Consider the following 14,703-nt stretch of genomic DNA (forward strand, 5'->3'; position numbering starts at 1 on the left):
CTATTTATCAGTTTACTTGTCCCCTCTAACCTGTTTGCATTAAATGGTTAATGTTTAGATTACTGTTTGAAATTAGTAAATAAAGAATTAAATTCAGTTTGCCTCACTGAGTGGGTGTATAACTTAAATACTAAAAAGGGCCTGACCGCTGGTGTTCGCAATAACGTTTAGTGATTATCGGTCGCAGGTGTGGATAAATATATAAAAGGGTAAATTTCGGATTATTGTGATAAAATCCCTACTTGTGGGTCACAGAGAAACTGATACTGGATTAATATATTATGGTTATGGGTGGCTAATTGTTGTGTGATCCTGGTGTAGGTGGGGCAAGGTGGATTTGCATCTTTGCTGTCTAGCCTTCTTTGGTCCTACAACCGTTTCCGTTTGTGCTAACCGCTAAGCTAGCTACGTTAGCTCTACCTTATACAGTGAAGTGCTACCTGTGGTGACTAGATTGCCAAGCATCTGGGGAATATCACCTCAAAGGTGTATGTGTTTTGTTGGACCAATCAGACCGCAAACATTTGTAAAGTGGTAGCGATAGACGGCTCTCACTCAGAGGAACATTTTGGGCACAGAAACCACGGTGGATCCATGTAGCTAGCGGCAGCTAACGTTAACGTTACTCCCGCTTTCAGTTTCAGTGTTGCTACTCCAGCTGTTGGTGTTAACGGTACGTGGTGTGTCGCTTAACTAACCTCATGTGTTAGGAAATAAAAGCCAATAACAGAGCACTTTCAGTAGTAACAGCACCTTTAGCAGTGGAGGCTAGCTTGTGTCGCTAACGTTTTGTTTGCTGGAAAACACTTGCTGCAACCCAGTGCTAGCTGGTTCACCATGGCTACATGGAAGCTATATATTGTTAGCCATATTTCTGAAAGCTAGATTGGGGCACAATTTACAATCCGTCTTTTTTAGGTTGCAATGCATACACGTTGGCATGCTGTGCTAAGTATACATAACTTCAAATGCCTGCTCATTGAGTCGTTGCCTTTGAGTTCAAGACAGATGTCTGAGCAGCTCGTTGTATGAGGCTAACATTACCTTACAGTAACGAAACCATCGAGCTAGCTTAACGTTGCATACAGTACTGGACATACAGCGTGTGTACACTTTCTAAACAGCATCGTCTTCTTACAGGTTCTGTCACAAAAACTGCAGCTGCCAACCATCCTGACTGTTCATTTGCCTGCCCAAACCTCGGTGGCCAAGGTCAAGTGGCTACATCCACGGCCAGTGTGGAAATACACCCCTTTAAATGGAATGCAAGTTCAGCTCTAGAGGATATCTTATTTGTTTCCAGGAAAACACTTTGAACGCTTTGTAGCCTAAACTGGTGCATCAATGAACGAGGAACCACTTGAGACCCCGGTCCCTGGCAGTGAGCCTGTGGAAAAGGATGTGGGACAAAGCACAGAAGACAGGAGAGAAGAGAAGAACAGCAGGGAAGCAGAAAACACCTCTGAGGCACCACCAGCACAGGAGCCTGGGGCACCTGTAGAAAGTCTCGAAACACAGGAAGACCTCGGCTCAGATCCTGTAAAGGAAACTCCAGAAGAAGCAAAGGAGGAGGAGGAGGAGACGGAAACTCCAGGAGAAGCAAAGGAGGAGGAGAAGGATGCTGCAGGAGAAGCAAAGGAGGAAGCTAAGGAAGATCCAGGAGAGGCAAAGGAATCTCCAGGAGGAGCAAAGGAGGACACAAAGGAAACTTCAGCAGAAGTAAAGGAGGAGGCTAAGGCCACTGGTGGTGAACCTCCTGTTGACTGGTTTGAGCCGCTGGAGGAGGATGATGATGATGCCACTAGCACTGGTAGGAATGATGGAGAGGAAGAAAGCCTGGCAGGAGAAAGTGAAAGGAGTGAGAGCGTGGCTGGCAGCGAGCGGAAAAAGATTTACCAGTAGGTTGATTAATGATTTTCTCCAATTTGTGGTAACAATAGTGCAGTATGCCGTCATAAGGTACTGGTTGTTTGCAGAGCCCTTATATCTTAGTCAGTAGTCTGATAATGAACTGATAATGAACTGTATAACTTTAAGGTCAGGTTTAGATTTTCATGTCCACATGCAAGCAAAGCGTTTTGATGAAAGGGAATGGCTGCAAAATGATGTACATAGGCAAGGGGGTTAAAGTTTATTTCTGCTTGGTGGGAAATTGGGTATAATTGTATGTGTCTTAGAGGTTAAATACTGGTGTTCAGAGAAACTATCAATGGGTAGTTTAAAAATAAATTAGCGACCACCTAAGGCAACCCTATGTCAAACTATTGAAACTAAATAGCTCAATGACGCAACATAGCTTAGCATATTAACATCTTGTTGCATAGCTTTACGTGCAGTCTGTTTTTCCCATGTGGTATAAAGATTTCTAACATGTATACTTCCCACTTTCTCTTTTAAATTCAGGCTTCAGTTTCCCCGCCGTAAGCGAACACATCCTGATGAAGGATGGGATGACTGGCCAGTGCTGGGAGAGGGCTGGAAACGCAAAGAAGTTGTTCGGCGCTCAGGTTCAAGCATAGGACAGAAGGATGTATATTACATGAGGTAAATACTGCCTAGTAGAAATGCAAAAAATCCCAATGTGCAGTTGTTTTTTAATTCAGGGGGCGAACACACTTATTACGTATTTACTTTGTGGTCAATAATATTAATGGTAGTGTTGAGATTTTACTACTTTTTTAAACTACTTTCTGCCACTCCTTTTACTCAGTGTTTAGTGGCAGGTCATGGCAATATGACAAAAAAATTCAAAATATTAACTGTTCATAGCAACCACTAAGAATGAATTGATAATAATAATACATTTCAGAGCCTAGACTGAGCCCAAATTCTAAATATTTGCTTCTTCTTTTTCCTTTTATATGATTGAAGGTTGAATATTAGATTAGATTAGATTAGATAAAACTTTATTATCCACCGTAGTTGAAATTTGTCTTCAGCCAAATAGGGAAAAACATTTTTTTATATATATATATTTTAGTTTTCAATGGGTTAGATGCTATAATTTATTCAGTGTCACCTTGGGATTGAGGAACTTGTGATGGATGTTAATTAATTAATTTATTTTACATTTTATAAACTAACCAATTGATTCATCCAACAAAAAACAAAAAAAAAAAAATCTGCAACCTCACATCGAGATTTCCTAGATGTCCTTTCCTAAGTCCTACATACTCCTCCTTTAAATTAAAAAATTATATTTTCTAACTTTAATTGAAGCAGAGGTGTGGGATTGGATGAAAACAGGATGATATTGTTTTAAGTGGTTGTCCTCCAGCTCTCAGCAGCTGTAAATGTGTTTTTTATTTTGTCTTTGCAGTCCCCAGGGTGATCGATTGAGAAGCCGAGTAGAACTGGCTGGGGTGCTGGAGGGAGTACTTGACTTGTCAAACTTTGAATACAAGTCAGGAAAATTCTACGAAGGCGAAGCGCCACCAGTTAGAGTCCGACACAGAGCAAAGGTATTGGCCTCTTTTATCACATAAAACTTACAACATTAAGGTGTGTGTGTGCGTGTGTGTGTGTGTGTGTTACAATTAGTTTTCCTCTCTGTCCAATCAATTAGAAAAAGGTCCGGGAGCGTTCTTCCTCAGAGTCCAGCTGGATGGAGAGAGGAGAGGGGGCCGACACTCCAGACTCCCACCACCGGCTCACCCCCAATCAGGGGCCCAAAAATCTCCAATACAACCAGTCAAGTTTCTCCTCGCACAGTAAAATAGGAACTCAGAATGCATTTTCTCGCAGAGAGGATCCATCAACTGAAGATAGAATTAAACTTCCCGCTCCCTCATCATCCAGACTGTTAATGCTCCCTTCCATAAATGGAGAAGTTAGGACAGAGGAAAACACACTGTGAGTCCATTTTTACTTCTGTTCATATGTTAATCATTTAAAGGGTCTATGTGTGACAGTCAGAGCATTAATGTAGCTGCAAACTGGTATCTGCTATGTAAAAATATAGTGGCGTAATGGCATCCTGAATAGAGAATGAAGTCAAGCTACCTGTGTTGGGGGCTGACATTTTTTTTGGGAAACCTAAGGGTCATGGGATTCCTGTGGCATTCCCGCGGGATGGGAGTCAAGTCACTATTCTTCACGTGACTGGGACTGGACGGGGGGTGGGGAAGAGTCGGTGAGCAGGAGCGAGGGGAATCAAAATAACAACATTGAGGTAGCAATGCCAAGAAAATTAGCAGCTACCCGTTCGGTTCAGCCCCGTGTAAGAAATGCAGTCCTGTAAGTATGAGCACGCGTGTCGTTTTGTGAAGCACGTGAAGTCAGATGGATCGTTTGAGACAATTTTGTCGCGATCGCGATGCTAATTTCCGTTAGCGCGTTAATGGAATTCCTTTTATGTATTAGCATCGAGCTAACGAACTTAAAGCGCTAGTTAGTTGGCACATGGTTGTAGCAGATAGAGTCAAAATCAACAAGTAGCTTCTCCCCTACAGATAATCTGCCTCGGTGCTTGGTGCATACAATAAACATATTAATAGCAAATATAACTAAAGGCAAAGTACTGCAACAGTCAAGAACATACATATGGGATAGGAAAATTACAATGAAAATATGAAAAAGAATTTATTAAAATATTACTGTAGCCTATGTAACCCATTGCTGTTTCAGCTGTTTTGTTATCAGTTATTTCAAGTAGGGCTGCCCCCTACTAAAAATGTTCCTAGTCGACCAATAGTTGTAATTCAGGGCGGTTAATCGATATTAGTGTAATTATTAAGTTATATATTTTGGGCGTGGCAACACAGTGGTTTGAGTTCAATGTGTGAGACAGAATAGTATCAGTAACACTGTTAATGCTGTGCTACGTTACAGAGAAATACACAACCGTACTAATGAACCTTCATTAATATAGGCCTATATTTTATCTACAAGTGCACGTCACACACTGAGCGAGCCGCCTGTTAATGACACTGTCAGCAAAGCAGTAATGATTGTGCTAAGTGGCTAATGGGCATGTAGCTTCTTACATGTTACAGATGATACGTCATGTTTTTAGTCGACGAATGAGCTTACACATCACCTTGGGTTTGTCCTTTACCTTCTCAAAATGATCCCACACTTTGGATTTCCTGCCCAACATGTTATTAACTAACCTGTGTAATAAACGCAGGTCCCAGCCCTGGAAATTAGGGGCCGTACACATGCTAAGTCTTTAACCACCAGGAAAATGCGAGGTCAGGTGCCGGGTGCTACTCTTGTGCCTTTTCTGTGCCAGCTTTCAAGAGCGTGCCAGCAGGTTTTGTCCGAGGTTGCTAAGTAATCTTAATAAGGATGTTATCATAGCCTGTCTACCTGAAATCCTGAGTGCAGAGCTGATCTTCTTCAAGACACTGTGTATAAGTGTGTAGGCCTCTCATCAGAGGGACAGATGTAAAGCTCTGGGTAGCCCTGCACTAAAATGATCAGCTTTTCCGTATTTATTACAGACTGAATATTCACAGAAATTCCTAATAGAGTTTCATGTTTTTTTTTTTTTGTTGTTTTTTTCTGCGACTAAGCGACCAATAAAATCTTGCTGACTTACGACCTTTCTGGTCGACTTATGTCTGGTGACTGTTAGGGGGCAGCCCTAATTTCAGCATAATGTTATACTGTATAATTTATAGCACATGTAAAGATTTATATAAAAATATGCAGTTCTCATATGACGAAATGCAATTTTCATTCATTTGGAATGGGACAGAATTATGTTTTTATGCTGTCACAGGATTGGGACATGACAGGATTTCTTATGTGGAAATGAGATGGGAGTGAAAATCCATTCCTGTATCACCCTCTACTTTGTGTGTGTTGTAATATGAGCTTCTCTGTGGTTTGTTGTGGTAAGCTAGTCTGGCTGCACGTGATATATGCAGATTGGCTGAGCATCATCATGTTTCCCCACAGGGTCTGTGCCAGATGTGGTGTTTCCTTCACAGGCACATGGTACGACAAACAAAGAAAGAAACCTTTCTGTCCCAACTGTTGGGGTATGTCAGTATTTGAGTCTGCGTTAGAAATCGAAAATAAATAAATACCCGAAATACCTGAGGTGGGGTACTCATCCTACATTGTTTTTCTTTTTAATTTCAGTGGCCTCAAAGTCAAAAGAGCATCCGATGGTTCGTTTCAGAAAGGTAAATTACCGTCTGTAAACACAGCTGCATTTCAGCCACCTGAACTAGCCAAAACTTTTGTTTATATGAGAAAGTTGCATTGTTGAAACTGACTGGACATGTAATCACTTTTGACAGTGTGAAAGTTGAAAAATTTCTTTGATTTTCCAGAATCAGGAAACTGAATGAAAATGTTAAAAAGGAAAAAAACACAGACGACACATGGATATTAATAATTAAACAAACCTGTGCTTTTTCATCTTTGTTAATGTCAACTGTAGTGGATTCCTTGTGGACAGTGTGTGGGATGCAACAACACAATGAATTGTGGGCAGTGTGCAAACTGTAAGCATGGACTGCAGAGCCCAGAGTCCCGGAAACGCATTTGCCGAAAACGCAAATGTATATGTCCCATTCGCAAGGTAAGCTGCTGGGTACACATTTATTTTGATGCTCTTTGTTTGTTTATGTTACTTTTGCATTCATGCCTTTTTTCTGTCGTTCCATCAGGGACCTGGAAGTGGAGGCTTCCTGCCGCAGAGGCCTTATGACATTCCTGAAACATTTGATGACAGCATGAGTTTCCAGGTAATAAAAACATGTATAATCCTCTGAAATGTACGTTTCTACTGTGCTTACTGTAGGGTCAAAGAGAATATTATGTTTTTCTATATGATTACAGTCAGGGTCAGACTTTAGTTATGTCAAATGTTCAGATGGTTATTTCAAGCTCTAACAACACTTTTATTTTACAGAGTGAAATTACAGACTCGCAGGTAATTTCTTTGTAATTTGAGAACAAATTCTCAATATCAGCACACAATACTCAATATTATTGCAATTCCTTTTCCCTACTCTAACTGATTTATGTTTTATTCACACAGCACCCAAGTCTCAAAAGCAGCGACACAGAGAACTTCTCAGTCAACGTGGACCTTGATGACGAAGATGACATGTCAACGGACGATGATGATGATGTGAGATTTTTAATTTTTTTTTTAAACCCACTGTCGTACAGACGTGATTGTCTAAAGTGACACAAAATAAACCAAAAAGAGAACCACAGCTGTGGTCAGCTTCATTCATATCAGTTAGTGTGTGTATTCCAGGAGTAACAACTTGTCCTGGTGGTAAAACAGCTATCACAACAACTTCTCAAACCACATCTGCAGTATTTTAGCTGCAGTTTATACAGTTTTAGTTGGAACAATAACCCATATTTACCATTCACAGCAGTGGCAAACATTGTTTTGTTTGTTCTTGACAATGTTTAAAGATGAATGTTAAGTTTTATGCAGGGTTGTTAGTAGTACACTCACTAAGCCATCCAAATGTAGAGCACATTGTAAAAGAATTTTCAGAAAAGCCTCTTCTCCATTACAGGGCCGTGTTAGGTTCAAAACATATGTAGATTTGCCTGAAATCTGACAGAACTGTCAATTTGATACACTCCAGCGAATTTGAACTCAGTGGAGTGTGTGAATTCAAAGACCCAGGCAAGATTTAGTTCTGTGTCTATGTAAATATTCTTGCGAGAATATGGCTGTATGTGTTTACAACCAGAGGCAACCAATGTTTACACTGTGGCTCAGCAAAGTTAAAAAGCACTGCAATGAATATTCGCTTTGTTCTCATATCATCCTTGCAATCTTTGTGACTAATTTGGCCACGGTTTGACAACAGTACTGTGGTGCATGTGCTGTTCAAGGCCAATCCTGAAACAGAGTGAGCGCTGAAGCGTTTGCAACCGGTGTTTGTAAACAAATGCGTGGCGCATGTGCATAGCACTGGGGAGCAAAAGCATCACTCTCCTCACACAAAATACAATGCTAAAGAAGCGGGTAGTCATGAAGAGCTTACATCCTGCACAGTTCAATAAAAGTAAACCAATAAATAAAAGAGGGACTGACCCACACTCTAACAAAACTACACATAGTTGCCTGTGGGCAAAACACATGCAGCGCCAACGGCACTACTATTTCAACAGTGTTGGTAACGTTATACAAGAAGATACAGGTTGGTAACAGCTGTGAAAGGAAAGAACTAACGAATTATTTTCAATTTGAAGAAAACTATCACTTTTGTGTACGTTACTTACATTTTTCAGCTGACATTACTTACCTGAAATGAATCGTTTGATCCCAGTTTTCAGTTCCATCTTTGCACAGCTGTAACCCACCAATATCTCATTTCATGATGATGTTCTGGAGAAAAAAAATTCTACTACCCTTTCTCATCTATTTGTACACCCCAGCACCACACAAGAGTGCACCATGGTTAGAGTGCTCATCTTTTATTTCCTTGTGTACAGACCAGGTTAAAAAAAATATGGTTGTTGGCGCTGACTGTTTTTAGCCCAGCAGTCCCCATCTGGTTTAAAGCTCGCTAACTATTTGACAGCAACTCGACGGTGTGACGTTTCCCTGCATCTTCCATATAAAGTGACACCAACACAGACGTTCATGGGCATGTCTTTTTTTGGTATTGGTACGTTTGATACTTTACTTACTAAGTTACATGTTTTCAGTTGGGTAGACAAACTTGTTTAATATGCAATAATTAAGAGCAGCGTGTTGGGCTTTTATGGCCAAATTTTTTCTCGTGTCGCCCCCCCACATCATCAGTTTTGCTGATGATGCGGAAGTGGCACTGCTTCGTCCTTGGTGCCCATGTTGCAGTGGGGCTGTTCATATTGAATTTGCCGTGGCTGAGCTTAGCGGCTGGCTTGCGATCTGCAGCAATGTTATGGCATCTGGTCTATTTTTTTCGCGAGCTACGAGAGCCACACTGTACCCACCTATCAGCCAAAAAGCCATTGGAATATAAAGGAGTGTATACCCACTTCCTCCTCGGTAACCTAACCATCTATCTAGTCGTACACCCACTTCATCAGCTAGCACTACAACACTGGATACAGCCAATAGTTGGCACTAGAGGGCAGAGTCATAAGTTTCACACAACAAACGAGGAGGTGGTAATATTGTACCTATAAACAGAGGCAGCATTGTACAGCAGTCCATCTCTGTCTCCGTATAAGTCATCTGTAATTGACATTAATTTTCCACTGTCAGGGTAGAAGTAAATGTAAAAAATGTCTCTCTCTTCTTATATACTTGTCTACAGTGGCATAAGAAGCGGAAGCGGCGATCCTGTGGAGAGTGTAAAGCCTGTCTCTGCAGGAAAGACTGCGGCACATGTGATTTCTGCATAGACAAACCCAAGTTCGGAGGCAGCAACAAGAAGAGGCAGAAGTGTCGACTTCGTCAGTGTCAGAGACAGGCAATGGTAACACCACACCAATTCCTCATGAATTAGTTCTTTACTCCAGGTAATGATTTAATCATGGATTTTAAATATGTCTTTGCGCAATCTGGCAGAGACACTTGCTGCCTTTCCAGATGGGACAAGGTGACTATGGGCCTGATAGCTCGTTGCTGCCGGGTAGGCCTAGACCTCACTACACGTACAGTCGAAAGTCAGGTTTAAAGAGAAACAAAGGACAACAATCTGGCTTTGACTTCTCCGACAATGAAGATGATGACAGTAACTTACCAATGGTGAGTTTGTTTTTGAACATAGTAGCATTTTCCCTGCAGGTAAGTTAAGGAAGAATTTGTTTTTTCTTCATACGTTGCTTATGTGTCATTGTTGCAGCTGAACTGGTCCCCTGAGCCTGCCAGCAGTAGCAAACACACCTATGAACTGAATGTGAGAAACCCGTCAACTATGCAGGTTTGGAATTAGATTTGCACCTACATGTTTTTTGTCAGCCAAGGCTCATCTCACTAAACAGATTGTCAACTTTTTGTCTTTCAGCAGTTGAATCATTTTGATTTTGGCCAGCAGAATGGACTGCCTGAAAGAAATCTGCACAACACCAACCACAACTCTGAAATGGTAAGTTTTTTGTTCTTTCAGGCCACTCTCTTGGTAGTAGTGTTTCTATGTTTCAAGTTTAGGAGCCTTTTGCTTAAAATATCCCACAGCTCTTTTGTAGATAGTTGCACTTATTTGTGGCTAATGTACATATTTTTGCTGCCAGATAGTACAGTTTTGGCTTTAGTACCTCTACCCTGGAAATTAAAAAAAAAAAATTCTCTGGAATGTAAAAAACTATCGACATATGCAGGGCAGGGGAAGTGGAGGTGCTGGTGTAAGACACACACACACAATCACTCCTTCATGCTTCATGCAATGGAGGGAGAGGGGCTGGTAGGTGATGAAAGCTGCCACCTAATACGTCACCTGCAACCAGATGAGCCAATAGCAAAATTCAATTGCAGTAGCCAGGTTTCAACCAGTAGAGGGCAGTTCCTCTACATATTCAAAACAGTATGTAGAATTTGGACCTGAATCTATCAATAACTCCACTAATACCCATATACATTGGTTTTCAGCTGGAAAAGGTAATTTTGGGGATTGGTTACTCTGTAATAGCACTAAACCTGACTGATCATGTATCATCATGGCCTCCTGTTGTCCCTTTCCTTCACGAAACGCTCTTGGCAACTTATTCACTTCCTTATGTATCTGTTGCCGTGCTGTTCTTTGGCCTGTGACTCAGTGTGATGAATCCAGGCCTGGTTCCAACTCAGTTTGACCAGGTTTTTTTTTAACCAGTCCATGGTAATTGCAGTCTTTACTGTTATGTTCTATAAAGGGTAATGAATCTTTTGGCTGTGGGTGTGCTTGTGTTGATTTTTGTTGTCCTGTCTTAAGTTGGGATGGTCCCTCTCCCCCTGTCCTCTGCTCTTTAATTTGGAGGGCATTTTGCCTGTAATGGACTGTCTGACAGTGTATGTAGAGACAGGAGGCATGAGGAGAGGAAAGACAGAGGGGTATAACATGCCACAAAGTCAAACTGGGGATGTTACAATTATATGGTTCTTTACTACTTGGCAGCAGGCCACCCCCAAAAGTAAATTTGATCTTCTTATAAAGGATGCATATCACTACTAAGCAGTTTGTTCTCTCTCCTTGTCAGCTGCCTCTTCTTGGCTGTCCTTCAATTTGTCATTGTGGTCACATATTACTGTGGCTTCCTTTTTTCTCACTTATTTTTAGCCTTATCTATGTAGACAAGTAGAAAAGCGATATGGTTACACTGGGTGAATCAGATGTAAATACTCTGCAGTGTAGATGTTTTATGCATTCTTTCTTTCTTTCTTTCTTTCTTTCTAGTTTATTTGAAAGGGACAATGCACATTAATAAACATTGTATACAAAAAACACATGTTAATGCACTCGAATTAGCTTAAAAAGCTAGTTTTCATCGATTGTCCCTTTGCCAGTTTGTACAAGGCAACCTTTAAAAAGAACAACATAACTATATACACATTTCCCCTAAGTTTACCTTGCCATATTTGGATTTTTTTTAATAAACTTCTTGGTCTACACTAGAATTTAAAATAATGTAGTGCACATGCTCTGAATTTATCTGATCCACCGTCATCTGTATATCGGTTAAGTGATGCTTGCCACATGCCCCACTGCTTCTTGCAAATACAAAGCTGTATTTTCTATGATGTTTAGTGTAGTGTGCAGGCAGAGGGCTCCTGGTTCTATTGCAAACACTGACGGTGCACAAATGTTGCTTTTAGTATTTGTGTCATGTACAATCTCTTGAGTGCTAATAAGGCAGAAATATAAAGACAGTTTGGTGAGGTTCAATTGAGCAAAGAAACAAAATCATTTGGTCTTAAATACAACCTTGTCAAATCCTAAACCTAATTTTTGAAATCATTTCTGAGACAAGATAAAAAATGTCTCCTTGTTGTCACAGATTTGCAAACTTCCGTTAGACTAATATTACTTGGTCATCCTTCTCAATCCAGGACCAGCTAAACAGATGGGATGCAGAGAAATCACTCTCAGGCAGAGATGCTCAGAGGCATGTTGAAGAAGATGACGAGGAAGACGAAGAAGAAGAAGTAGAAGATGAGGAAGAAGAAGAGTTGCCCATGGTAAGTGTCCTGCTAAGTTGTCTGAATAGTCACAGATAATGAAAACCCGTTTGAATATTTAATTCCCCTCTGCTGCTCCCTGCAGATCACACAGATCTTCAGTTTGGCTGATAACCCATCTGGGAGTGGTGCGGACATTGAAGACCAGCTCATGAAACTGCTACACTCTTTGCGCTCCTCTGTAATGCCAATCCTATGGTATGCCATCATGGTGGAGGGCCCACAGCTACAGCTCATCCAGTGCTCTAAACAGTCCAGCCTGACTGACACCATGGTGCTGATCGACCCAGGCTTCTGCTATCAGGTCACCGTCCAAAAGCAACCGCTGCTCCCCACCCACCCGCTGTACGACAAGTACCCAGCACGCTTAACCTCTGTGTCTGAAGTGGTCAGTTTGCTTTTGGGCCTGGAGAAGTACGTTGTGTGCCAGGGACTGCCCCCCAAAGAGCCATTATCGAGTAAAGACCCAATCATACTGGAGCGGGCCTCGACATGTGATTTCTTGGTTAAGAGGAAGGTGAGCATCTGTTCTAACTGCAGCGCACTGCAAGGACTTTAACTTGAGCAGAAGCAGAAGATCTGTGACCACAGTGGAGAGACCACCTGTTCTCTGGTGCAACTTTGTGCTACTTTCTTCTTTATGTTTCTGTTCTTCTTTTGGTGATAATATAAATGACAGTTTTACAGATTTACCTCCAGACTGTGATGATACGATTTGATTATTTGAAGAATCACCAAAGGCATTCCAGGAGCTGTGACATTATACTCCAGGCGTTTCTTCTCAGATGTCTTCTGTTATGTTTGTTTAGGGCTTCTCTTCATGACTGTTATGTCATATACTGGGCGTGTGTGTGTGATGGATAGAGCTGAAATCATGAGCCCACTGTGTGGTTAGTGTTCTGTTGGTCGATTCACACTCTTACTTGAGGAATCTATAACCCTCCCCCTCTCACCACTTTTACGTGATTGTGTAACCCAAATTTAGTCTGTCTTGGCCCAAAAATGAAGCTGAATTTATTAGCATGTAACCCTCTTGTATTGTCACCAGCAACATTGGACACTGTCAACACTGTTGCTATGTGTGCCAATGGAGTTAACCAGCAGCCTGAAGTGTTTTGGACTAAGTTATGTTTGCATCGTCTCTACCTCTTTCATTTTATAGCAAATTGTACATTTATGTGGACTTTTGCTTTTTGTAATTGAATCTCAGTGGATGTACAAGATAAAAACACCAAAAGGTGGAAACCAAGTCTCTGCAAATTGTCCACAATAATGCAGATATTAAACACAATGAGTGACTATTCACCTCATTTATTATAATGCACAAAATCATTAGAGGGGACCACAATTCATTTTAAAACTCCCACAATAAATTTTCCTCATTCATCATCATTTTTGGGCTGCAGCAGATGCCTTTCCACTCAATACACATCAGCTGGTTTTGATTGGCAGATTCAACAGCTGACAAATGGTAAAATTTAACAGTACTGAGATCGGAGTACATACACTTCGTCTAGCAAATGCTTTGTAGAATGTGCTTTCTGAAATGATATCCTCAAATGAAACTTGTGGTGAATCCAAAACTCATCTCACAGACGAGTACATTTTGTAATTATTAGGATGATAGAAGTGTCTTAAATGTCTTTAAAACATGTCCTCCCATTTCTGTTATTGACTGGTATGATTATTGGTATTTGATATTGTATTTTAAACCTTTTGATGGATTAAATTTAAATTGTATAATTACATTTTTCTCCCGTCCCCCTTTCCATTGGGATGTTTATGAAGTAATTCAATTACTTTGAAAATATTAGTTTATGCATTCTTGGCATATATCAGATTTATTTTTATTTTCTTGGTTTCCTCAAGTAACTGTGCAGATTTTGAAATGTTTGGGATCAGTCGGTTTCTTTTAAAATCTATTGTTATTTAGTCTTTGAATTAAAACCTATTTAGAGAATTGAAACAAACATTTTGCTGTCTTTGTCTTTCTGAAGGCAGTGTGCAAATAAACTTTTAATGCTGACTGGCTTTTAATGAAATTTATCAAATATATCTATCACGTATTAGTGGTGTCACCTGACTTGGAAACAGTGAAAGCCCAGGATTTTATAAACATAAATGAACACAGCTGCTGCTTCATACCCAGTTATTTAATCTGTTATGATATATGGTGTGATGGAGCTGCAGTAATGTGAGCCAGATAATGTTTCAGTGACTGTCAGAGCGGCCTACTTGTTGATTGAGTTATTGGTTTTATTATTAAGGATTGTTTCAGTGTCAACAGTAAAGCCCAAGCTGTATTTTATATTGCTTTGGAGACTTCGATCTGTGGTCCATCAATGTCTGTGCGTTTGAAATTAAGCATCTCTGATGCCCCATGAAACTACTTAAGCTGATTTACACCAGCTTGTTATGCAGCATAAACACTTAATATGCATCAGTGTTCTTCTAAAACAGTGGTTCTTAAACTGTGGGACAGGACTCCCTGGGGGGCATAGAGCTGCTGCAGGTGGGACATGGATGACCAGGGGATAAAATATGGAGTGAAACAAATGTGAATGAATGTGATTTATGTAGGGAAAATAAAAGTTTGTTGATGCTATCATCAGTATCTTCAAATTCAA

General features: G+C 40.6%; 1 protein-coding gene across 3 annotated transcripts; it reads left to right on the plus strand.

Moving 5' to 3' along the window:
- Positions 1-304: 304 nt before the first annotated feature.
- mbd1b (methyl-CpG binding domain protein 1b) lies at positions 305-14,043 on the plus strand. 3 transcript variants are annotated; one of them, XM_033627483.2, is made up of 17 exons: positions 305-673; positions 1,141-1,898; positions 2,404-2,544; positions 3,320-3,461; positions 3,566-3,852; positions 5,905-5,987; positions 6,091-6,134; positions 6,395-6,535; positions 6,624-6,701; positions 6,869-6,889; positions 6,998-7,090; positions 9,237-9,398; positions 9,491-9,670; positions 9,768-9,845; positions 9,930-10,010; positions 11,948-12,076; positions 12,162-14,043. In XM_033627483.2, the coding sequence occupies exons 2-17, from the start codon at positions 1,345-1,347 to the stop codon at positions 12,633-12,635; spliced, it is 2,688 nt and encodes an 895-aa protein (XP_033483374.1). In that variant the 5' UTR covers positions 305-673; positions 1,141-1,344; the 3' UTR covers positions 12,636-14,043. The 3 variants fall into 3 exon arrangements, with proteins under 3 accessions (XP_033483374.1, XP_033483375.1, XP_033483376.1); XM_033627484.2 differs by having other exon boundaries at positions 9,933-10,010; XM_033627485.2 differs by having other exon boundaries at positions 9,512-9,670.
- The last annotated feature ends 660 nt before the right edge of the window (positions 14,044-14,703 follow it).

Source organism: Epinephelus lanceolatus, chromosome 1 (genome assembly GCF_041903045.1).
Source record: "Epinephelus lanceolatus isolate andai-2023 chromosome 1, ASM4190304v1, whole genome shotgun sequence".
Lineage (NCBI taxonomy): Eukaryota > Metazoa > Chordata > Actinopteri > Perciformes > Serranidae > Epinephelus > Epinephelus lanceolatus.

Bases quoted from the DNA above. Each gene is read 5' to 3' on its own strand.
- mbd1b (XM_033627483.2), top strand. From the start codon at position 1,345: ATGAACGAGGAACCACTTGAGACCCCGGTCCCTGGCAGTGAGCCTGTG. The intron at 1,899-2,403 runs GTAGGTTGATTA...TTTTAAATTCAG, and splicing joins GAGCGGAAAAAGATTTACCA to GCTTCAGTTTCCCCGCCGTA. The intron at 10,011-11,947 runs GTAAGTTTTTTG...TTCTCAATCCAG, and splicing joins CCAACCACAACTCTGAAATG to GACCAGCTAAACAGATGGGA.